The sequence below is a fragment of the Ooceraea biroi genome, chromosome 1 (assembly GCF_003672135.1).
Source record: "Ooceraea biroi isolate clonal line C1 chromosome 1, Obir_v5.4, whole genome shotgun sequence".
Lineage (NCBI taxonomy): Eukaryota > Metazoa > Arthropoda > Insecta > Hymenoptera > Formicidae > Ooceraea > Ooceraea biroi.
Window position 1 is genome coordinate 16,077,401 of NC_039506.1, and position 25,096 is coordinate 16,102,496.

At 46.0% G+C, this 25,096-nt stretch overlaps 2 protein-coding genes across 3 annotated transcripts; both read right to left on the minus strand.

Moving 5' to 3' along the window:
• Nucleotides 1-1,174: 1,174 nt before the first annotated feature.
• LOC105274908 (innexin inx7) lies at nt 1,175-10,692 on the minus strand. 2 transcript variants are annotated; one of them, XM_011331392.3, is made up of 7 exons: nt 10,610-10,692; nt 6,148-6,238; nt 5,989-6,061; nt 5,462-5,639; nt 4,603-4,940; nt 3,496-3,686; nt 1,175-2,794 (listed from the first exon to the last, which is right to left on the minus strand). In XM_011331392.3, exons 1-7 carry the CDS (start codon nt 10,653-10,655, stop codon nt 2,539-2,541), a joined length of 1,173 nt encoding a protein of 390 aa, XP_011329694.1. In that variant the 5' UTR covers nt 10,656-10,692; the 3' UTR covers nt 1,175-2,538. The 2 variants fall into 2 exon arrangements, with proteins under 2 accessions (XP_011329694.1, XP_011329691.1); XM_011331389.3 differs by lacking the exon at nt 10,610-10,692 and adding an exon at nt 6,491-7,005.
• A 3,250-nt stretch (nt 10,693-13,942) lies between these two features.
• LOC105274910 (innexin inx2) lies at nt 13,943-22,127 on the minus strand. The gene has a single exon (XM_011331394.3). The coding sequence runs from the start codon at nt 21,477-21,479 to the stop codon at nt 20,403-20,405; it is 1,077 nt and encodes a 358-aa protein (XP_011329696.1). The 5' UTR covers nt 21,480-22,127; the 3' UTR covers nt 13,943-20,402.
• Nucleotides 22,128-25,096: the final 2,969 nt, after the last annotated feature.

Below are 25,096 nucleotides of genomic sequence, written 5' to 3' on the forward strand. Positions count from 1 at the left end.
ACGACGGTCGACTTGAAATCGTGGAAAGAGAATGTAATAGAATTGACGTTTGAAAAACGTTCGACGAATCGAAAGACGTGATTATTGTATAGAGACCTAATTATTTTTATTATTATATTATTTTTTATTGGAGAACCAGAGGTCTCTAAAGTGTTTCTCACATTTTTGTCGTACTTATGGATATTTATAACACATTTGTCATGCATTTCATTTTTAACACATTTCATTAATTTCTTATTAGAGGAGATTTACGCAGGAGAAATAAAAAATCCGATTCCTGTTTGCGCAATTGCGCTCCCATGGGAGACCCCTGAAAATTCTTATCTTCCGGGCCCGGCCGGAAAGCCAGCATCCGCCGGTATTTATCCTCAAACTAATTGTAGCCTATGTAACTTCATCCGATCCTCGCTGTAATATAATCCATCGCAAAGAAGCAAACTCGATTATTCGTAATGGAAATAAAAGACGAGACAAATAAAAATCGTTACATTCCACATCGATTTTGCCTACGTTCGGCCTCAGTCGCGGTCATCTCGAATTCCAGACACGTGTCAGGCCTAGTCCAGAGTCTCTGCCTCGTCAGAGAAACACCCGTTCATTGTTTCCGCAACATTTGGCATATACCTGGCGCAGATATCGATCAGCTCCGTCGTCGTTTTTATCCGGCCAAGTTTGACGCGTCGATGTCCATGCGATGAAGAAAAGAAGAGAGAGAGAGAGAGAGAGAGAGAGAGAGAGAGAGAGAGATCTACGTCATCTACAACTACGATTCGCAGCGAAATCGCGCGAACGTGCGTGCAGGCAAGGTTTCCCAGTGCGTGCCTCTCGTTTTCTGCCCTCGTCTCGTTGTCATTTCCCGATCCCGGCAACAATGTAATGTAATGAAGTTCCGGCCGTGACTATTCAGTCCAGCTCGCCGACCGGACTCTCGGGTTTCTTGATCCGCACGAAGAACAAAAGCCAAGTAACGAGAGTCGAGAGGATCCCGTTGAAGGTACTCCGGACTCCGAGAACTCCGTGCGCTCGCGGGCGATATCCGCTTTCTTACTTGATCTCGGAATGTACAATTATTTCCTGATGCCATGTTATGAGAACTTGTGCGAGCGTTTTATAGTGTTCTGAGGTGATGTTCTTTGGAGGCGGAGTATCTGATATGTTTTTAATATATTGTAAATTATTCTGTTTTAATTGTTTTTTTTTATTTTTATTTATTTGTATCAAAGATGCACGTGTGTACAACATGTTCATGCCATTATCTTTAAAACAAGAACACATGTTAAAGGAAAAAGACATATAAAGTCTCTTGACATTTTTCTTCTCTCGCTATATGTTTTCATGAGTAATTAAATACAATTATTTAGCTGGACATGGTTCGCATGAAAATGATATTTCTCATTTACATTATAAATATTGACGCCCGAAAGGTGCTAATGTACGAAGCAAAAACGCGTCTGCAGCTGACGTCGGGATTTTCGAACGTTTCTGAGACGCGCAACGGAGTGCTAAACTGATAAACGGCTGCAGAATCCGATGCAGTTGTCGTAAAGTCTAAATCGTATCGAATGCGACTGGTCGATAGTAGGCCACGGCACAATTCCAATCAATGGTTTAACGACTTAACAAGCCGAACTATTGTCCAGTCGTTTATCGGGTCGGAGCAACGTACGGAGGCCGTGCGCTATTTGCACGCGTGTACATATGTACACACATACATACATACATGCTGCGAGCGCATGCACGCAGGCTTCCCGAGCAGGCGGGATCGTTAAAAGACGCGATCGGATATGCGATCGTGACGATGCAGTTGTGTCACGCGTGGCGCGCACATGTGTGCTCGCAAACGCGAATTTGCGGTGCACGCGAGACGCATTATCCTGCAATCGCGATAAATCGCGCTAACGCGCGTCCGCGTTCGTTTCAAAGGGGCAATCTCTCGGCGTTTGGCAGAGTTACGACAATAGCTTGCGCATATACGTGCACAGCAGACAGCGTGCACAATGTCGCTGCTCGGCGCATTGCGCCTCTGTGCGGGACAGTCTCGAACACGTAATCGCGACGTGACAAAGTTGTAAAACATCCGAGACTGCAGCATCGATACGCGATCGCGGATTTCTACTTACTCGTTGAGCGAATACTCGATATTTGTATGATATATGAATTTATTAATTATCACAAATATCGAATACTTACTCCTTTATTTTATAACAATATTTAATTTATTTGTAGTAATTAAAATACTATTGGCTTCCTGTAAACCTCTTCCCGCGCGAATTTTTTAGAAATTTCCAGTATACTGAAATTATAATTATAATAATTATAATAAGTCTCAATATAAGAAATTATAATAAGTCAAGACTTGAGCTGCTGTCCGAGGCAATAGTGCGAAAACGTTGCGGAAAGATCATAACTGTTTCACTCTAGTGTCTTTCGTGTTCCTCCAAAAGTTAGGATGGCTGAAAGAAAAATATTCACTGTTCAGCGATCGATGATCGTTTTTTCGAAGGTTCATTGCTTGATCTCCCACTCCTCCTACTTTCTTCAATTGTTCACTTTCAGCAACTCTTGCTCCACGTCTACCGGCACGATTTTGTAACGCGCGTGGTGCCGATGTTCCAGGTCCTCCGCCAGCTCCTGCAGGAGCTGCTTGAACACGTAGTTGTCCAGGTTCTTAGCGATGTAGTAGAGGAACAACCAGTCACCGAAGTAATACTCATGCGTGACCTTGAGCACGTTCCACGGGTTGTACTTTCCGGGGCAAGCTATGGTGAACACTATCTTGTTGAATGTCGTGCTCCTGCAAGCGAGAAAAACCGCGGATGAAAGATCGCTGCCGTCATTCCTACACAGAAGGCGGTTATCGCGATACATTCACGCGCCGGTCTCGGTATCAACGTCAGCCTCGCTGTCCTTATCTACATCATTCACGTTTGCGCTAGTTTCAGACGTGATGATGACATGCTCTTAAATTTCGTTGACGCACGTCCGCTTACGAGCGTGTCGTTACATTAGAAAACATGATAATTATTATATAATAATAACCGATACCGATATGTCGATATTAATTTATTATGAAATTTGATGAGAAGTATCAGAGATTTCATTGTTATTTAATGTTATTATGAAATGGATGTTCTCGGAGATTGTTTATGCTAAGATACAGTTACGCATGAGTGAGCGTAAATTCATTCATGAAGTAATTTGTTATTTCAGCGAATAAAAATGGAGAATTGGCGCTTTTTCTCAGCGAAACGCGGAGAAACATATTCTACGGTGAATTAATCACAGAAACGTGAAAAAATTGCAAAGTTGGGAATGGAGAGTTATTTCTACAGCGAAAGTAGCTCGTAATGGCACGATACTCGCGAGTGTGTCAGCTAAGATTCTACAAAGGGAAACCGAATGTGTAAGCGAATCAGGCAGGATAAAAATTTCTAAAGCCACGGAGAACGTAACGCACTGACGGCGGATAAATATGTGGAGACCGAGTTTAGTAACCTGGCGTGAAGGACCATGGTCAGCAGTCTCCAAAGCAATCCCAAACCGGTTATCAACGCCAGCACAACGAACCAGAACCAGAGGACCGTATAGATCTTCTCGTTAACGATGTTGAGCGCCATCACGCACAGCGCGTCGTGCTTCTGTATGGTGCCAGAAGGACCGTACTTGTGGAAGATGCACTTGGTCACCTGAAAGAAAGAAAAAAGATGCACAAGGTAGCATGCATTCATGAGCGAATCTCATAAATTCATTAGACGAACGCGTTGCGGACTTCGAAGCCTTCATGGAATCGTACGCAAGAGATCGACGATAATATTGAATTACAATTTGGATGCCTAGACGCAACATCGATTATAATAATATAATAGGTTGCTACAAAAGGTTTATCGTGTTTATTATATCATTGAAAAAACAAAATGATCATTTTTATCAACCCTCTAACGCCAACTAGAATCGTCCGTGAACTGGACTAAATAAAGTTTAAATATATAATAATATTATATATAATAAATATATAATAAATATTAATAAATAATAATAAATAAATTTAAATAAATATTTTTTGTATGTATAATAATTTCTATTCCGTTTTTATTCTCGGAAAGTTATATCTCTAATAGAATTAAAATAATGGAGCAAGAGTTAACGAATCCGAAAGAATTTTATTATTCACACACGTAATGTTAGCGGTCTACACTGCTATTCTCTGTAATTATTATTCTGCCAACGTAGCGAAAGGGTTTATCAAGATAGTCGCATTGGCTTCAATACGCTTCTTCCATCTGAAATCAAGTTTTTCTATGCCAGATCAAAAAACTCAAAGTTCTTAGAATTTATAGTCGCCATGACGAGGGCATTAAAAAGCGACAAGCCTTCTGCAACAACCCAAATAAGTGTAAACGATAAATGGATATTTATGTATGGACATTCACCGAAATATCATGGTGCACATCGAGCCTAAAGCACGTTCAGGTGTTTTGACTTATACGAAGACATACGTTTTGAATTATTTTCTACGTGACACTGTTAAGAAAGCTCAGAATTTGGGGATCACGTGGTCAATGCTGACCATGATCCTTCACGCCAGGTTACTAAACTCGGTACCTTCGGAAAGATAACGTCGAGCGGATTCATCTTGTCCTTTGGTAACGGCTCGGACACCGCCTGGCCCAGGGTCAGGAAGGCACCGCCGAGGAACCAGTTGGTCAGGTAAATTTGCATCATCACGTTCATTAAATTCAGGACCTCGCAAAAGCCGAGGAAGTATGCCCACGGACGGTTCAGGTGCAGGCGGTTTATGAAGGCGATGCGGATCTGCTGTATCTTCTCGTCGCGCTCCTTCATCGACGGTATTTTCATGTTATCGTTTACCTTCAGCTCTTGCTCGCTGAGCGACAGAGACGCCAGGTGTAATCCTGATACCAGCATTTTCAGCCGACCGCCTGCAATTCAGCGAGCGTCGTTGATTAATTAATTGCGGCGATTAACGCGATATCTCTGTGTGTGTAGCTGCCGTAGCAATAAAATTAAATATTAAACTTGAGTATTATTAATATTAATATTAACATTAAATATTTAATTAATTACATGGGAATATACTCTAACGTTGATCAGTCTCAAAAAAGATTCAGGTGTCTGAACATTTGTCACTGTTGCCTGAAGATTGGAGACAGTCCGAACGTTTGATGAATATCAAAGAGTACCTAACAATATTGATCGAGTCTGAGATTCTGTGGATTGTTGTTATAGGAAAATCTACAAGAGATTTTCGTGTCTAACACGATGCAACGAGGCTACAACCAAGGACACACGTGTCTGCGCGTGTTACATGATTAGATTATGATGGCGCGAAGAGATTAATGGTGATTAGCTCGTCACTTCAGATAAATGTGCCCGGTCGTAAACGTCACGCTGCAAGCACGAGTAAGTAAAGCGAGGTATACGAATTACGAGCGTGCTCGACCTTCCGCCTTTCGCCACATGTAGTGCGGCAGGTAGAAGAGAAGCGCTTGGAAGAACAGGACGAACGGCACCCATTGATAGTAATGGTGGTGGATGACGGGGTCGTCTTTGCTCATCGGGCCAACCCCCGGATGCGGTATTTCACCGTTCTCCAACGCGGTAGCGTTCAGATGCTTCACCTGAAACGTAAATCAAATGTATCGATGGCAACCCTTGTAACATGAGACACTTCTTCCCTCGAATATGCTGTGTGTGTGTTCTTAAATTTCAGTAATTTGTTAATTACTCTACACGAATAACTTTGGACTGATTATTCGTTAATTTTTATGACATGTTAGTGAATTGTAAAAATATATTGAATGGTGTATACATGTTTTTCGAAGAAAGAGGATATCGTGTGTTCTAGTACATTACTCATATAAATTTATGACAAATTGAAAAATAACAATTTGAGTGGAAAGACATCTTCAATCGGTGAAATTGAAGTTCTAGTTCGTTTCAGTGAGAGTATGGAAGCTTCAGACTTACCACGGTGTACGTGGACATGAAGAAGCAATAGGTCTCGATGACTTTGGTCGGTATCCCGGTGTCGGTGATACATCTTTTCGAAAGGGCAAGAATTTCTTAGATCTCAGACACGGCCAATTTACATCATCCAAATATAGAAGTAATTCTACATATACGTACCTTATATGTTCCCCGATAAACTGCCTGGAGGACACGAGGATCGACGCAACGAGAAGCAGCAGAAACGTAGCTCTGTAGTGCAGTCTGAAAACTGATCAGACACGTGTTGACACATTCTCGCCCGTTTTACATTCGATATTAAATTAGATAAATGTCGCTATCGCAAAACTGTTACGTCTCGCAGGATACTTGTGTTATAAAATCATTTGAGCTAATTGCAGTCAACTGATTAATTAATATTACGTCGATTAAGTCGATTAATATTAAGTCGATAATTGCGCTGTGGAAGGTAATCGTGATGAAAACCCACGATGAAACGAGATCAAGATCGGGGTTTCGTTACCGATATTGTCGATGGACACCGAGTTCTGGTTGATTTTCAATTTCACGTGGTCTTTGAGGACCGAGAAGGCGGCGAAGACGGTGGCGGGGGGTGTCATGGCGATGAGTTTCCCACGATGCTGAGTGACGAAAATCAAATAATTAACTAGCGTATGCCGCTCGCGTTGCAGAAACCAGAAAGCAAGACGGCAAGCTCGGTTTTTACGTTCCGCGATGCTAACAAGCGTTGCTTCTGTGCTCGCACATCGGCGGACTTTGCGCGTGCGAGCAACGCTCAACAATAATCCAGATAGGGTACCGATCGGGAACGTACTGAAAACTTTGGAAAGCTTTCACATAGCCGTTATCAGGCACGGCGCGATTACGCAGCACCCTGGACGCAGCGCCACAAAACTCGGCAATTATCGAAGGAGTTATTATTGTCAAGACGCTCGCTCAGATAAGCGAGCAAGATAACGGAATTAGATGGCGCGGGTCGGAGTGTAGTCAGCTTCGAGCTGGCAATCGATGAGATCTCTGTAATAGTGATTGAGAACTTTAACGAAACGTCCGTCGAGTCTCGCGAACGGAGAGCGCGAATGATCGCCCGAAGATGATTGACCTATGACCCGACCTATGCGCGACCCGATTGTGACGCGGCTAGCTGGTTGTCGAACTCTTTCTCGAGCATCGCGAACGGCGGGATAGTAAACTGCGCTGGATTGCATTATATTTTTATTAACTAAGTCATTGTAAGTAATTTTTAGGTCATTAACTGAGTGAGAGTCGCGCCTAGGTGGCGATGAATCACTAAGCGCATACCTGTGACAACATAATTTGTCGTACAGTAATTTTGTAGCAAGATAGGCAAGAAAACAACAAACAGAATTCTCCAAAACAGCGCTACAATATTTGTGAGCGTGACCCAGATCATTTAGTTGATGACTTAATATTGTTCTGTGTCGAGAGATGCATTATTATCTCATGAAGGCTTTGAGTTTCCGGGGACGTTCGAGCACGCGCGAAGTAGCGCGGAGTAGCGTGACAGGCAGTCACGGGGTATCATAATCAAATATGTGCGATAACAACGGCGTATTGCAGGAAACGTTACGGCAAATGTTTATCGTAAATGCTTAACATTGTTCAGTAATATTTCTTTAACTACATTTTTTCGCCGATAAAGATATCTAATCGAATCCCTATGTGTGGTAATAACAAAAAATGTATATACAATTTCTTCATTTCGTGGAAGCGATTTGATGAAACACCGCATGAAAAACCGCAAGAAGGATGAAAAGCCAAGGCACGCCGGCAAAAGTAGACAAACTCTCGTCTTCAGTGAAGATTGCCAGTTACGGTGAATTATGATAATTGCAAAGTATAACGGTGCTTCCGTTTCCATTTTTAGCGCGTCTTTTCTCGCAAGATTTCGTCAGCGGCCACTTCTTCAACTAGACGAACAGTAGTCAAGGACGGATCTAGATCTCCGTCTTGAGCAAGCTGGGAGGGAGCATTCTAGAATAAAATGCACTTGCAGTCCGCATAGCTAAATTCTTTTATTGTATTACAAAGTCTAAATTTCTTTATGCAAATCGTCCTATAGCATTTTGCACATTAATTACAATCTCCGGATATAGCAGCATTTATAATAATTAATCAATCCTCCTGCATGTCTCAGCCACTTTTTGAGTTTTTCGGAGTTTTTCCCACAAATCCGCCCGTGCGCGTAATCGTGGCTTAACGTTAAACGAAATTCCAGGTCATTCGCGAATTTGTTCATGAATTATGCGCGGCGTGTGACGCCGGGCGCGTTTCCTACACGAGGCAGGCATCATGAGGGGACATTCACACGATAAATTAGGAGACTGCGGTACGCGACAACGGGAACAATGACGCGCTCATTACACGCAGCGTGACTTCACGCGCGTGCCGCGCGCCGCGTTCAAATATCCCGAGAAGGAGGAAAACGTTCATCTGTGACGACGTCCGTACCGCGCGGTGCCGGTGTATCGAAACGGGTGGACGGTACTCCGAATGCTAAACATTAACGGCTGGATCGCAGTAATAAACCGCGGCAGTGGAGTTACGTTGCACGTGTAACGTGACCGAGTGGACGGACAGCAGCGGGTTTTCGGTATCGTGCCGGTCGAATGTGAGATGAGCCTGTATCGTCTTCGGACGTGAGCAAACCTCGCAATAGGCCACGAAAACCCTGAAATTTATGTCGCAACAGTATCTGAATGCGATTACGCTTGGAAGCGTACGCGTGTGCTTTTTGGCGAATAGAATAAATTAATTTTATTATTATATACATAATACATAAATATGCGATATAATATCTATCTTATTATACAGGGTGTTTCCTCTAACTGTAGCACTTAGAATATTTCTGCTTCCTCTGATGATATGAAAAAAGTCAAAGGACGAAAATTGTTCGATTCAAAGAGACTAGTACTCTGATAAGAAAATTATTTTTTTAATGTGACCTTTCACAAGATATCAAGGTCATGAACATTTTTTTAAATGAGATGGTATATTTTCCTTAACGAAATGATGTAGCTTGTAAAAAAACAAATTCAACCATACAGAATATGTTGACCTTCGAATGACTTTGAACCACAAAAATCACGTTTAGGAAAAGAAACTCTATTTATTGTATGTATAACTACAAAGATATACCTTTTTTACAGATGTTCGAAATGATCACCGACGCACGAATCACTTCCTGATCGCTGGATTGGACGTGGTGGAAGAATTTCTTGGTCGGCTCGATCACCAGATCTTACGCCTCTTGATTTTTTTCTTTAGGGACACCTAAAAAATGAAGTTTATCGCGATATTCCGACAACACCTGAAGATATGCGAGAAAGAATTCAGCGTGCGTGCACCGCAATTATTCCGGAATCTCTCAAAAACGTAAAACAATCGTTTATTCATCGAATTCGAAAGTGTATGGAAGTAAACGGTGATCATTTCGAACATCTGTAAAAAAAAGGTATATCTTTGTAGTTATACATACAATAGAGTTTCTTTTCCTAAACGTGATTTTTGTGGTTCAAAGTCATTCGAAGGTCAACATATTCTGTATGGTTGAATTTGTTTTTTTACAAGCTACATCATTTCGTTAAGGAAAATATACCATCTCATTTAAAAAAATGTTCATGACCTTGATATCGTGTGAAAGGTCACATTAAAAAAAATAATTTTCTTACCAGAGTACTAGTCTCTTTGAATCGAACAATTTTCGTCCTTTGACTTTTTTCATATCATCAAAGGAAGCAGAGATATTCTAAGTGCTACAGTTAGAGGAAACACCCTGTATATGAGAGATTTATATATATATATACATATATTACTATTGTTGTTATAAAATATAGCATATGCAAAATATATAATATAGGTATTCACATGTAACAAATTGTTATACTGAATTGTTACTGTACAATACTTGAATGTACAATACTCGAGGAGCTCTCTTCCTCCTTTTGTTCCACAGTCGCGATCGGATCTGTCGTCGCGGGACGAATTAACATACTATCGCGTCGCGGAGATGGTACGTGACGCGGGTAAACAACGAGGATCTAAATTCAGCGGGGGACAAAGAGCGAGACAGCGCGTGGATGCGAGAATAATAGAACGAATTAATCTCGAGCGGCTCGTGTTCGCCGCTCGGCCGCTCGCTCGCTCGCTCGCGATTTGTCCACTTGGCTGTTTCAAGTATTAATTAAGGGGGACAAGTGGGAGAGACGCGAATGCTTGTTCCAGTTTCAATTTACGGTCACGGTACGGCGACGGTACGTGGATCATTCGTCATAACGTGGACCAACTCGTACGCGAGAAATAACAATTTATCCAGCTCGGTTCCCTTTCTCCATCCCCCCTGCCTCCTCCCCCCGCCGCAATTCTGCCTGAATAAATTATTGCTTTCCACGAGTTGATCCCTGCTGAACGGTTCGAGCCGATAGATCGTCAGATTCATTGGTATCTCGATGAATTACCGTCAATTAAGATCGATATTGCGAGATCAGCCTATCCGTCGAGCCTACGCGATGAACGTCACGTTAATTCCTCGGGGGCGCGTATAACGAACTTCAATTACAAATGCCGCTGTTAACGGGCGAATGGAGGAACGATGCGATACCTGTCGACGATACGCCCGCGTATCGTACAAAGGCAACTCGAGCCATCACGTACGCGCACGTCGGACGGATTACGCATCCGCCGCGCTTGTGCAAGGTGTCGGTTGTGCTAATCCGAGGCTCATTCGTGGCTCGGAAGCCAACTGGAATTTCTCTCGTGTCGTTCCCGGAGTGCCACGAGTGCGAGAATGTCGCGACGACGCGACGTCTGAATCTCGCTCGCTTTCGCTCATTATTCCGGGAACCTCGGCGGCTGACTCCGAGACGTGGGTTTTACCGCGCGGGTTGATTCCGGGATTAAAGTAGAGGAGGAATCCGGTTTCCGCTGACCATCACCGAAACGAACAACGGACGGCAGATATCACGGCGAGCGGCAAGCGCCGCGCCGGCGAAGCGCTTAGCAAATACTGATCGTCTCCGATCATTGAAATCGCCCTCGTCGTTCACGGCAATTGATCCGAATCACGATTGAGCTCAATCGATCGGCGTGGCATGAGAGTTCCGCGGGTTCCACGAGTTCCGCGGGTCGACGGTCTCACGCGGATGCGACCGATCGAGATAGATCAAGATAGATCGCCGGAGCGGATCTCGCGCCACTCCGGTTTTACGGATCGGGTTCTTCGCGTCTTCGAAGACGAAGAGGACGAGGAAGGAGAAGAAGAACACGTCCTAGACACGTCCGAACATAGAAAACGGCCAGTGGAGGACAACGAAGCCGGGGTTGACCGCTATAAGCCGGCGAGGTGCACGAAGAGCAGCTCCTCGCTGGACGAGGTGGAGGCGGAGGAGGAGGAGAAGGTGGAGGAGGACGAGGGAGCAGAACTGGCAAACGTCGAAGGTGGGACTTTGACCGGGCATTGGCCTCGGCGAGTCAAGTCGCCGGGCAGAACGAGCGAGTCCTCGAAAGAAAGGGTCTGTCCTCGCCGGTCTCCACGTCGCCACGTTCAACGTCGGCTACGTGCAACGTAGCACGCGGACGCTGCTCCGCACTGAGGAAACTGAGAGAGCGACGGTGTCCGTCCTCCTGGTTCCGCCTCGACCAAAAAGCCGAGACTCACTTCAAGACGTAGGGCCACGCTTTCATGCAGACGCTTCATGCTGACACCTGGTTCCCGATATTCATCCGAAAATATGATGGGATGATGAAACGCCGTGGAATTGTTGAATATGACTTACATGAGTCATTCGTACCATTGTAATCTTGCAATACCGGGAGACCATTGACGTTATCGTTTCGCTTGCGGTCGGAGTTCTCTTGAAATATATAAATATGTAAATATATAAATGGAATGTATATATAAATATATAAATGGAAAATGTATAAATATTGAAAGAGGCTGGTTTATAATTGAGTGGCAACGAAAATGAACGAAAAATGATATTGCTTTACAGTCGAGCTACTAACATTTTAGTCCGAATATCATCCTTTTTCATGTAAAATTAAAAATTAAAATTATTCTCAACTAAATTAATGCATTAATAAATTAATGTATTCGTACAACTTGTAATTATGACTTATTTATACGTATTTGCATTATTTAATTGTCGACTGCTTCAAAATCAAGAGTTTGTTCGATGACACCACGATGAGTCATTGCAGAACTTTGTACTTGCAAAGCGAAAATTTTCAGCGGCACATCTGACGCGTGTTTCTTTCTCGTTTCGTCAGTTTAGGATAGCGAAACGCAGCGACCGTCCCTGCTTACATTTACTTGTAATTTGTGAGCGATTTGCTGTCACGCGGGAACTCATTAGGCGGAGCCGAATGAATATTACTGGCGTTTTGCATCCCGCGTGCTCATGGGAGCTTTTAGAGTAACTATCGCTTAAGATGCACTTTCGATTACGCTGATAGGCGAAACAGCTTATATGTCGAAGGAATCATCCTTTTAATACATGCACACGATCGCAAAACTCGCTCTTGAAGAATAATAGATTTAATTTTTCCGAGAAAATGGTAACATCTATTTATTCAAAGAAAAAAAATAAAAAAGATAAATACGATATTATTACATTAGATTAAACAATTATTATACTAAATTCCATGCTCTTATTAAAACGCAATTGCAATCAATTATCATTGAATCAATAAAGGAAGAAAATAATAATCAGAGATGCTGCAGGATTATTAAAACATTAAATTACTAAAATAAAATGAACAATAAAAATACCGGAAATTCGAGATTTCGCCAATATTTATTGCGCACGGATCGTCGGAGAAACCAATTCAATTAGTATTACACATTGCGTAACAACAATCGGCGCAACTTTATTACCCAAAATCTCCTGGAAATAACGATGCCACGGCCCGCCAATCCGACACATTAATATACTTCTCAGTGGAGTCTAGGTTTGCCCTTCGCGCGAGTAACGTAACGAGCAATTTCGTCCGTGCGGGAAAATTTAGCTCGCTAATGCTCGCTCAAGTGCAATAACGCAACCTGATGGTCACTCGATCTGCGGGGTAGGAGGGGGGAGGGTGGAAGGGAAGAGGAACCAATCTACAATTGCTCGGACCTCGAACGCGATCCTCTCCCCCCTTTCCCCCCCGCCCCCCCCCCCCAGTTTGTTAATATCGCGGAGGGGCACGTGCATAAGGGCCCCCCCTCGCACACCTACGCGCTCGGGACGCGACGCGTAATAAGATCGACGTCCGTGTGCGTGGGTGGTGAGCAGATAGGTAGATAGGATTCGCACAGGGTCGCCGCTTACGCAGTTTACGATCCGGCTAAGGTCGCGGCACGTCGCTTCTAATATTAGGGGCGACGGCGAATCGTGCACGCACGTAACTCTCGACGTTGATCCCCGGCGACCCTTCGCGGGAGAGATCGTCTTTTACTATCTTAATTACTGCCTGCTGCCGCCGTTGCTTCCGCTGATTGACGACGAACCGTAGCTCGCATCGGCGCTCCGCGTTCAGTTCCGCGTTTAAAGATGGAAAGGTGACGTCTACATCTGCATATGATAAATGATAAATGATTGTAGACGGAAAGAATTGCTCGAATCATTTGCATATTGTTTATAATTTCGAGATTAATCATGTAGCGACAGATTATAAAATATCTTTACGCGTTACGTAATCTTTAGGCGCGATTAAAACGAAAAATGGAATAAAAGAACCGCGGCACGAAAATAGCGCGGAACCTGACGGCGCTTGATTCAAAGAACGCGTTCTCGCATGTAATATCACTTACGGCGTTCTACGCTAATCAATTAAACAGCAGATGCTACAAACGAGTTTTCGACACCCACGCGATTACTTACCATTGACCCGCGCGCGAGTCATCGGGATGGAAGGGACAAGGTTACGGTGGAAAAAGCGTGAGAAACAGCGATTCGTTGTTTAGTCGTTGATATTTATTAGCTTAACACTCCGCAGGGAAAACATTTCGTATTAAAATATATATATATATATATATATATTTATATGTATACATATAACATTCGTTCCTTAGGAGGGCAGTGTTCTCTGGCCGCATATTCATGAATCACGCGCGGTCGAAGAGCGAAAAGACACTCGATCGATATATTAATACAAGTAAAAGATGTACCGCTCGTGGAAGTGAGAGTACAAATCTCCCTACGCGACCCACCGACGTGTATCGTTGCTCCTCGTCCTTCGCTCGCGTGCCTGCCAGCCAGCATCGCGCGAGTATTTCCTCTCAATCGCGACGGAATCGGAATCGGAATAATTTCGTAACTCGCGATGCCGCGCGCTTTCTCACGCCAGGGTGGAATTTACCCTGAAGTTACTCGCGATTGCTCGATCACGTGTGGGATACGACCTGCCGCGCGGCTACCGTTTCCTCGGGCCTATCGCTCGGTTATCGCAGACAGTGCATTTTATCTCTCTCGCTTAACGTATTCTCATAAATATCGCTGGCACGCTGGCACGAGCAACAGCGTGAATGAGAAAGGCCCTGTAGGCTCGATCGAAGGGCGAAATATGCATCGCCGCGCGCGCGGCTCGACGCTGCGAATAAAATATATATACTATACTATTTATATTATATACTATTATATATTATATACTATTCACTCATACATGTACTTTGTATATCATCTCCCTTTGCACAGAGATATTATATATTTATACTATATATATAAAACTATATATATATATGTATTATTTATATTTTATATATATATATATCTCTCTTTCCTCCCATATCTCATATCACTGTGCAGTAGGCGCGAGAACACGTGCTTGGGCGATCTTCTATCCTCCTCTCTCTTTCTCTCGTTCCAGGCAAATAGAAATCGAGCAGAGAAATATATCTACGTCGACAGTACAGTAATAACTTATCTATGTCACGATATATGCACCTACCGCGTCGTAAAATCGCGAGGAAAAGGAAGCGCGAGTTCTAATCTACGCGCGGCAGGATGCAGGCACTTTAGGTCATACACAGGTCAGTCGTACGGTGCGTAATTTTGCCCGCGGTGCAGTATAACGATATCTCGATTCGAGCGCGCGTTGCATTCGAGTCGCGAAAAATTGCGATGCAACTTCCTTTGATCGAATCTTGCCCTCGGCGACGATCGATCCTTAATCGAGCTTGATCGACAGAATGCCGGCGCGCATTCTCGCGGAAGCTATCGCGCAACCCCCTTCCCTCCTGTTGGAATTCGACGTTCGCCGAATCAAGAAAATCGCCCTTTGCGGAATTGATCTACGCGAGTTTCGAAGGGGCGGAAGGGGATGCGCACGATCTTTTGGAATCATGAATTTTTCGCGCGGAAACGGCCGCGGTCGCTGCTGGAATGTCGACTGTGTCTTGGAAGGAATGCACTTTTACACATAATCAGACACTTATCGTTAGGCGTGTGACGCAAGCAATCGCGAGTGTCACATGCAGTCAATTTTTCGCGGAATGCCGCTGAAGCGATGATGACGTCGCTTCCGGACAACGGTTATTGCTGCGGGAGGAGTGGAAGTAAAAGCGAGACAAAGGAGGACGCATATCGATGTATGAAAGGGAAAATTACATAATATTATGCTTATAAACCCGACGCTGTCCGTTCGTAAATTAGCTAGTTAGTTGAATTAATGAATCGAATCGAATCGAATCGAAGAGAGTGTGATACATATCTATATATATATATATATATAAACCGGATAACGGCGCGTTCGTCGTAACAATAATCCTATCTCACACATACTATCTAAAAAAAGTGATAAAAACATCACGGCGACATAGAGTGTTTCGATTGCCTGGCAGTCTTAATTTGAGCATAAATCTCTTCGTGGACATGTAACTCCCAAATGGCGGAGAAGCGAGTGGTGTAAAATCGCATCGCGCGTTTTGCTTCTACTTCTCGACTAACGAGCTCGCCGCCGCTATTACATCATCCGCGTATGCCTCCACGCACGTTTTACCGCTAAAGATGAGCGTTTAACGCGGACTCGGACCGGAACTGACGTCGTGTCACGGTGCCGCGAAGATCTACTTTACGTACCTTAAGTCCCTACGGCAGTATCAAGACGAGTAAAAATTTCTCTCAAACTCATTCCTAATTTATCATTATTAATTCCCGTTTTCTAAATCGATTGTCATTTTGTCCTTTGTTTCTAAATCGCATGTAAAATTGCAGACTCGCTTGCTCCCTTTCGTTAAGAAAAACTTTATTAAATCTCCGTATATACTGCTAAAGAGAGATACGCGCAATAATGATATGTCGCTGTCGTATACAATTGTGTCAATACAAGATCGAGATAAACAGTCGCGCGAGTCGTTGATGGAGAGTTTCGGCAGAGCTGATACCGGTTTATTGCCAAAGAGAACCGCCAAACGGGGATCTTCGATGTGTCGCGTAATACGAAAACAATTCAACCCAGCCTGGCTCGGATCTCGCGTTATCGCGCTGTTATCTCGATAAAACTCAGACAATCGCCTTTAGCGAAAAATCAGCGGCGGAGATACGGGCTGACGGTTTTTCTCGGCCAATCATTTTTGTTTACCTCGCGAGGCGAGTCCCGGCTGATCGCAGTACCGTAAAGCCGTCACGTTTCGGTGACTATCGCACGACCACGAGCACCGGCTCGGCTGGTAATCCCATATTGGGTATTCCGTGCGGGTACTCTGCGGTATTTCGAAGCGGAGATGCGTTTGCAGGTGTGCCTACGTGTGGAGTAGATGCTCGGAATATTAGGTCATTACTAGATAATCCCGGGTCGCGCCTAAATACAATTCAATGTTTTGATGAAAGCGATGTTTCGGAGAATTTTGTTTTTTGTAATTTTACAGATTGCTATATAAATTCTATTCTGCTATAAAATGAATATATCGTACAAGCCCCACGTTGCGCTTGTATATCATATAAGTATGTGTCTGGTTTGATTGATCGGCACTTAAACGCGACCCGGATTACTTAACGACCTAATAGAAAACGCTGATGTCTTCTTCAACAATATGCTACGTGCGGGAAGAATCGTCTCGAGCTGTGGGCTTATCGCTCGCGCGATTGCATCACGCGCGTATGACTCGCGTGCGATAATTTGGATGTTCCTTTTGCGCGCCGATTGACGTGATTCGATTGTCGTCGCAATATCGATCGCTGGCACGCGCGCACGCGGTGCGCAAACACCACCGCCGTTGCTTATGGCGTAGAAAAGGGAAAAGATCTAGACAGATGAAGAATTGACATTTGCTGCTTGGTCCAACATCGTTACATCACCCTTGTGTTGTATTGTATAAATTTGCATTATAAAATAAACAAAGAAAAAAATATCGAGGAGCATACGCGGGTCTGTAACGTCACAACTTGGTCTCCCTCGATTTTACGGAGCAGGGAGGGGGAAAGACAATAAGATAGTGGCACAATACTAGAAAAAAAGACAAGAAGAGAACGAAAACAAGAGAGGCGCGTGATAGACGCACAATTGTGACGTTACAGTCCGACTCCTCGATAATCGTGTACAAAAAATTATACGCGTGTCTTTTTGTGCGTGGAATGACGAAATACGAAGAAGGCGGACGCGCGTTTTAATACCTATACACACTCGCATCGCATACGCACACATACACATACATACATACATAATACATAGGCGCACGCTCTGCCTTTCCCACTCTCACTCCCTCTCCTCTTTCCTCCCTCTCTCTCATTCTCTTTCGCACACTCATACAAATAAGTCCTATTTTTCTGCGTCATCAGTACAATGTACATGTCTATCTCTACGATATGATACGATATTTGCTACTTCTAGATTATAAGAAAAAAAATCAAATTAATTGACGGCGTAAGGAGAAGAAAAAAAAAGTTAGATTAGGGTTCGCGGGGGACGGCGCGTGCGATTTCCTCGAATCTCCTGAAAGCGATCGAGAAAGCTCGTTGCGGCGCAAGCTGTGGCACAGACAAGTGCAAACAGGTCTGTACGCGTGGGGCACCGAATTCTTCCGCGTCAGGTAGGCGAACTTCTTTCTCTCTCTCTCTCTCTCTTTTTCTCGGGACTGGGCACATCCGGTCCCTCCGGTTTCACGCGTGCTGGATCCTGTCCATCCCATGCGGAGAGGAGATTGTCCAATTCAGCTCGATGAAACGAAAGAGAAAAAGAAAAGAAAAGAATAGAACGGAGCGAGAGCAGCATTAGAAGAAGAAACACCGGATCCCGCCGTCCCCCGCTTTTATCACACGACCCAAGTCTACGAACGGAGGCTTCCGAGTGCGCCCCGAGGAGGAACCCGTGTTCTTTCAAGTCCTCTCCCTCTCTCTCTCTCACACGCAGATGCTTCTCTCTATCTCTCTCCCTCTCCTCGTTTTCCCGCCGGGGGCGTTCACAGAATTCGTCGGACTTTGGACTTTAGGCAAAGGTCCAAAGTACGCGCCGAGCGCTCTTGGCACACCGAGATACGAGGACGAAACTCTCTTCCGACGCGATGGTTGCCCCCAAGTTCCCCATGGTCTTCTCGTTCCTCGCGTACATATTCTTACGCGGGGCAGCGGGTCGCTGTTCCACCGTGTAAGTTCGCCTCGGCACGCGAGAGCTCGCAGGAATGCAAGCGGAGAGCGAGCGAGCGAGCGTACGCGCGCGGTGAAGCGCTTCGCGGAAGAGCGGATTTTTATTCTCCGCGCGCACGACCATAGGACGCTCGTGATGAGGGCCTTATTGCGCGGCGCGTTACATTATGTACCTCGCTGCGGGGTACGCGGCGCACATCGGACGAGAAGATCCATGGGATCCACGACGAAACTGACTCCGACGCGCAGCAAGCAGGTGCGTTCGGACGCATCCTCGTTATTATAATTATTAACACAGATATATAATAACAAAAGTATAAAATGAACATTAACTCGGCGAAAGAGGGATAAAAGAATAGAATTGTCTCGAGAGTTTCATTCTCGAATAATAATCGATTGTTATGATTATATAATAATGTGAATGATCGCACGACTCGAAGCTGCGGAGCCAGTTAAGCCGCGTGATCGATCACGATTGATCGTCCTCAACGGCGAGAATCGATGAAAATCGAGCGGCTCATTGGCACAAACGAAAAGAGGTTCGTCTTACGCGTGTCTCGGTCGGAAGTGTTATTCGTAAAAGCGAGGGAAAATTCATTGCTATTACTGCGAAATCACAAGTGGAACTTTCACTTGCGCGAGAAATGTGCGACCGTGAACGATCGTTATCCCGTTGTGCAATACGTTAGAGGCGATACGTTTACCGCAAACTAAAAAGCATAGCTTCTATCCGCACAGTTTAAATAATGAGAATTACGGGATGCGTTGATGGTGACGGCGCGAGTTAAGAATCCGAAATCCTTCGTGACACAACTTGTTACTAACGTCGTAAAAGAAAGAAAAGACGATTTTCCTAAGATTAAATAAATACGCAGCGCAACATCGCGACGTTGTAGCCGCGAAGTATAAAATTGGGGAAGCGCGGGCAAAACTGCGGGGAAAAAAAAAGAAGAGAAACGGATGGAATGGAGCGAAGTAAAATCGATGGGAAACTCTCCGCGCGGATGAAAGGAACCGAAAGACGAGGAGAGGCAGGGAGAACGGGCGGCGAACAGCGCGCTTTGTCTTGGATCGCGAACCCGACGTCGACTGGAAGCGTGTACTCGCGCGAAACAGGGACTGCGAGAACGCAAGAATCTCGGCCCGAATTACACCGACGCGCTACATCGCCGTAAATTGATCCTCAAAACCAGAAGAAAAATCAGAAAAAGGCAAATGAAGCGATCTAAATGCCAATGTAAAAGCAATCGCTAATTAAGCAACTAACTTCAGAAGAGACGAATTCTCTTTGAGCTCCGATTCGCTGAACGATTAATCCGAGTTCATCGATCAATCGAATCTCCAAACTGTTATCTCGACATGTGACTTCTTCCGGTCGGATCAACTCAGGATTGAATTAGCGATGATGAATTAATGGACTCGCGATTATACGGCGATCCGGTTTGAATGCCATTTCTATTAGCTCGATCTATTGCTCATCCGAGCACGTGTGTAACGCAGAAAAAGGCACAAAAAATTAGTCGCTAATCCAGAAATCGGTCAATCGCGTCGGTGCAATTCGACAATTATGGCGCGCGGAACGAACCGAAAGGATTCTCGTCCAATCCTAGCACTCGATTCGGCATGGCTTTTCCCTCGACGTCTCCGCCGATCCGGAGACGGTCCTACCGTTCGTCCTCTCGTCTCTCGCGCCGAGCGGGTGGCTCTCTCGCTTGTCGGCCCAGAGGAAATGACGAAAGGAATCCCCCCCGGTGGACACCGCCGGGAGGACGGGCAACTCTCGAGGCCTTACCCGACCTCCATCCCCCTCCCCTGCCCCTTTTCGCTATGGAGTCACACGTTCTCCTTGCCCTGAAGCTTGCTCGCGAGGTCGGCGATGAGCTGCTTGTAGATGAGCGGGTCGATGTTCTTGCCGAGCTGGTAGAGGACGAACCAATCGCCGATCTGGCACTTCTCGTTGATCGTCTTGACCTGGTCCTCCGGCGAGAGGCGCGAGCGGGCGCGCAGCAGCACCAGCCGGATCCTGGGGCCCAGTATCACCGCGATACGGTACAGCAGACTGAGACCGCTCATGATCGACAGGAGGATGAACCAGAACCAGAGGAAGACGTAGATCTTCTCGTTGACGATGTTGAGTGGTAGTACGCACAGACCGTCGAACTTCTGCACCGTGCCGGACGCACCATATTTGTGGAAGGTGCACTTGGTGACCTTTGGGAAGACTCGGGCCATCGGGTCCATGCGCTCCTCCGGCTCCATCTCCGTGAACTTGATCACGTCCGAGCCGTAAGTGGTGAACTCACCGTCCAGGAAGAAGTCGATGAAGAAGATCTGGCCGACGACGTTGGCGAAGTTGAACATCTCGCACAGGAAGAAACGGTACGCGTAGAAGTTCTGCGAGTGCAGATTCGACACGAAGTAGTCGACCAGGAGCTTACGCCGGTCGCTCTTGCAGTCCTCGCTGACCACCGGGCAATTGAGGTCGAGCACCAGCATCTTGATGCGGCCGCCCTCCCACGTCTTCCACAGGTAGCGCGGGATGTAGAAGAGCATCGCTTGGAAGAACAGGGTGAAACAGACCCACTGATAGTACTTGTGGTACTTGATCTCGTCCTCGCCCTCGACGTGGGAGGCCACCCCGGGCTGCACCAGGTCCTTGCCGACGACGCCGGTTCGGTCCGGGATCGTGAAGGTCGAGTAGATCCAGCAGTAGGTGTCCATCACGTGCAACGGTATCTCGTCGACGATACAGTCGATCGGATCGCCGATGTACTGCCGCGAGGTCACCAGCAACGAGAAGATGATCAGGCCGATCACGGTGGCCTTGTAGTGCAAGCGGAACACGTTGTTGTCGATGCACACCGAGTCGAGCTTCAGCAACCCCTTCACGGATCCGAACACATCAAACATGGTGGCGGCTGTTTATACACTTCTTCCCGAAAACGAAGATGCGGGAGCAAGAAAATCTGTTTCCGATTTCGATGCACGAAATCGGCGAGGTTGCACACGCGCGCGCGCGTTTCTTCCTCAGCGTTCAGTCACAAAAGCCGGCCGACTAACCGCCCGATCGCGTGAGCCGGATTCGTTTTCCTCCTTCGCGCAGCCCTCGTGCGAGCGTTCGGCGACGCGATACGGTCGTGCGCGTTCGAGTCGCACTTCGGCAGCCTCCGGGCTTCCTCGTCCTCGCTCGCGTTAAACTCGCGCCAACCCCCTCGTCGGCGTCGTACGTTAATTCCTTCCGTCCCGTGGTCCCGAACACGTGCGCTTCGCTACGCTCTGCTCGTACTACGCGCGACGTCGAGCAGTCCGTCCGTCCGTCCGTCGATCTCGGTTCGCGCGCGCGCGCAGCACACAACCAGCAACCGGATCACGTATACGTCACGCACCGCGCAGCCGAGCTACGTTACCGAGCGTCACCGAGCGGCTCTCCGTCGTAATGGCTGCGCTCCCGAGACGCCGTGCGCGACACAAGCACGCGCGAGGACACGGCGCAGGAGCACGAGCTGCTCCCTTTTCCTTCCGTCTCTCTCGTTCCTTCCTCCAGCCGCTCCCTCCGTCTCTCTCTCCGGTTTGCCCTCTCTAGCTCTCCCCCCCCCACTAGCTTCCTCTCTGTCTTTCGTTCGCGCGCCGCGCAACGCCCTCTATCTCCCCTTCGTAGCTCGCAGGCCGGTCGGGAACCGAGAACTGTCCGTCGCAGAAGCGACGCGGCAGGGAAGCCTCGTCCCCCACTCGCGCGACACCGGCCGCCGCTCCCCCCCCCCCCCCGGCCTAGCCGATTCTCGGTTCACTCTCTCTTTCTCTCTTTCCTTCTCCTTTCCACGCGAGGCGAAGCCACACCGGCGAACGCTCCTGCTTTATCCTGTCGACGATCGGCTCGTCGCTCGGTCGTTCTCGATACCCCGTCTCGCGGCGCGCTCGGCGGACTTCGGCAGACCTCGGCCACCGACATGACTCTTCGCATGGTTGTTACCATGGCGACCGACTACCGATGCCGCCGCGAGAGCGTGGGATCTTTCCTCGCCGAGGTGCATCGCGTTTCGTTTGCACTCGGTCGATCAACAGTAATCGCGATTATTTCTGTCTCCTTTTTATATTTACAAAACAGACTCGTATGTTATGTAATGGGCTATTTACACGGCGCTGCTTTCATTCGTCTTGACCAAGCTTCTTTACTCGTCAGCGAATTCGCTGGTAAAAACTTCTTCTAGACGCTCAATTTTTAATCGCTAGCGTTAAAAATTTTGAATTCGCTGCGTCTTTAGTCACTACTGTGAAGTTGAGCATGTTCAATTTTAACGCTCTCGACTTAGCAGCGGCGTCAAGAAAAGCTGCGCGAGAAGACGGCAAGAACGACTTTTGACGCTTCTCGCTGGCTTCTTTTATCGCGCCAACTTCTTGCTCTCCAAGCTATTCCATCTCGGACAAAATTAGAAATTACTCTTCGGTAAAGGTGGACATGTTCAACTTCATAGCAGTGACTAAAGACGCCGCGGTTCAAAATTTTGAACGCTAGCGATTAAATTGAGCGTCTAGAAATTCTTCTACCAGCAAATTCGCTGGCGAATAAAGAAGCTTGCGATTGGCTATTTCCACAAAATTCTCGCTAAAACGCTGGCGACTTCACACTGTTTGCCAGCAACGTGTAAATGATTTAAATGATTTAACGCTAACGACTTTGTCAGCCGAAAATTCGCTCTGAAAAAGCGAGAAGTTGGCGATGAAAGAAGCCAGCGATAAGCGTCAAAAGGAGCTCCGTCTAAATCACGCTTAAGCGATACCAAGCAAAATGAATCGCTTTAATCTGGAATTAATTTATCGCGTAGAGGTAGGTGCGAGAGAGACGGAGAGCTGCGTCAACATCGGTTCACGTCAAACTTTTTCCACGTCTGAGTCGACGTTTCTTATCTCGGCTAGTCTTGCGTCGACGTTCACTTGACATTTTTATTAGATGCTGAAGCATTACGATCAATGCAAAGCACGCAACATCGTCCTGAAATTATCAAATTCATGCAACGTGAAAGGAAATGTTGATAATTCGATAAATTGAATAATTTGATAAATTGCGAATAAACATCGTAAAATGCAAAACGATAACGACAGGCAGAAAAGCCCCAGCAGAGCGAGGCAATCGTATCAATTTTATTGTATCGTGTCCTGTTGTGACGAGTCATCTTGAAATTTTCCCCGTGTGGGTCAGTGACACAGAATTGTCACGTTGTGCCGCGACCCTTGACGTAATCCATGAATGAAAATGGATGAAGAACTGCTACTATGCTACACTTCTTTTTTACGTGCGCAGCAAAGCGTGCAAATTCGCGCGAGTTTATATGACGCAATGACGATAATATCTCCGTCCGAACGCGCCTCTCTTGCCGCAAGACTCTCACGCCGTTTGACATTTACCCTGAAAGACGCACGCGGATCTTACAACTTACGATGCAGGAGCGTATAGCGCTCCGCTCTATGTGTGCCGAGAAAGGAATGATATACCGCATTGTGGTAAATTAAATGCTAGACGCCAGCTGGAACTGGCATGCGAACCCGGGAATGCGCAGGGCCTGCTAATTCCTTTTCTTCCTTTCCTTTATTTTCCCGATGCAGAAGGGCTTCAAAGAATTAAGGGACTTCTCGAAACACGAGGAAACCATAAAGAAAACTGCCGCGCAGAAAGGAAAGGGTTACAAAGGGAAACCCTTATTCCAAAAATGTTCATTTAGTACCATTAATTTGATATTTATATTATCACATGAAAAATTATATTATAAAAATTAATATTTCTACTATCATACTAAATTGGCAATTTATAACGTACTTCGGCGTATATTTATTTCGAAAACTTTAGGGACATGGCTTAATTCTTTTCTGCGTTTCGATTCTTCAACAAAGAAACATGTTCAGGCTCGACGCGGCTTGAATAATGCGCGATGAAATCCACGTTTTCAGCGACATAAGGACATTGTCATCATCACATGCTATTTAGGCCGCTAACAGCTAGTTGCCGATTCCGTTCGTCCCGCGCGAATAAATCCTAATCATAAATCAACCGGTAATATATGCCACGCGTGCTCTAAATATAGAAGCGCCGCGATGAAAATCCGCGCCCCCGCGCCCGGCGGATTAATTGTCGTTCCCGCGAAATCTATATATAACGGATTACCGCTTAGAAGCTATCAGAGACAAAGTAACGGATACGGATGCATTATACTATACTTTCCGCGAGGGACATCGTGTTCACGTATCACATCGCTCGCAAGCAACGTCAGCGTCACAGACAACGCTATCTGGACGTGCAATCCTATCGTATTTCTGATTCCTCGCGGTGTGTGCGTTTATACGTGAGAAAACATTAGACGTTCAGCGGGCAGCAGCCAGCTGTTGAGTCATCCCTCGCGAGACGCTGGCGTGCCGGGTCATCTCTTCTGTTGTCTTCTGCTCGGATACTTCACCTCCGTACATACATGGACGGATGAATCAGCGAGTCGCTCCGCGAAAAAGGTAGCATTCTCATCCAGGTAGCTGGCGGAATC

Excerpts from the sequence above, each read along its gene's own strand:
- LOC105274910 (XM_011331394.3), bottom strand. The coding sequence starts at position 21,479 with ATGTTTGATGTGTTCGGATCCGTGAAGGGGTTGCTGAAGCTCGACTCG.
- LOC105274908 (XM_011331389.3), bottom strand. The coding sequence starts at position 6,587 with ATGACACCCCCCGCCACCGTCTTCGCCGCCTTCTCGGTCCTCAAAGAC. Across the intron at positions 6,239-6,490 it reads GGTGTCCATCGACAATATCG|TTTTCAGACTGCACTACAGA; the intron begins GTAACGAAACCC and ends GTGTCTGATCAG. Across the intron at positions 2,795-3,495 it reads ACCATGGTCCTTCACGCCAG|GAGCACGACATTCAACAAGA; the intron begins GTTACTAAACTC and ends TCTCGCTTGCAG.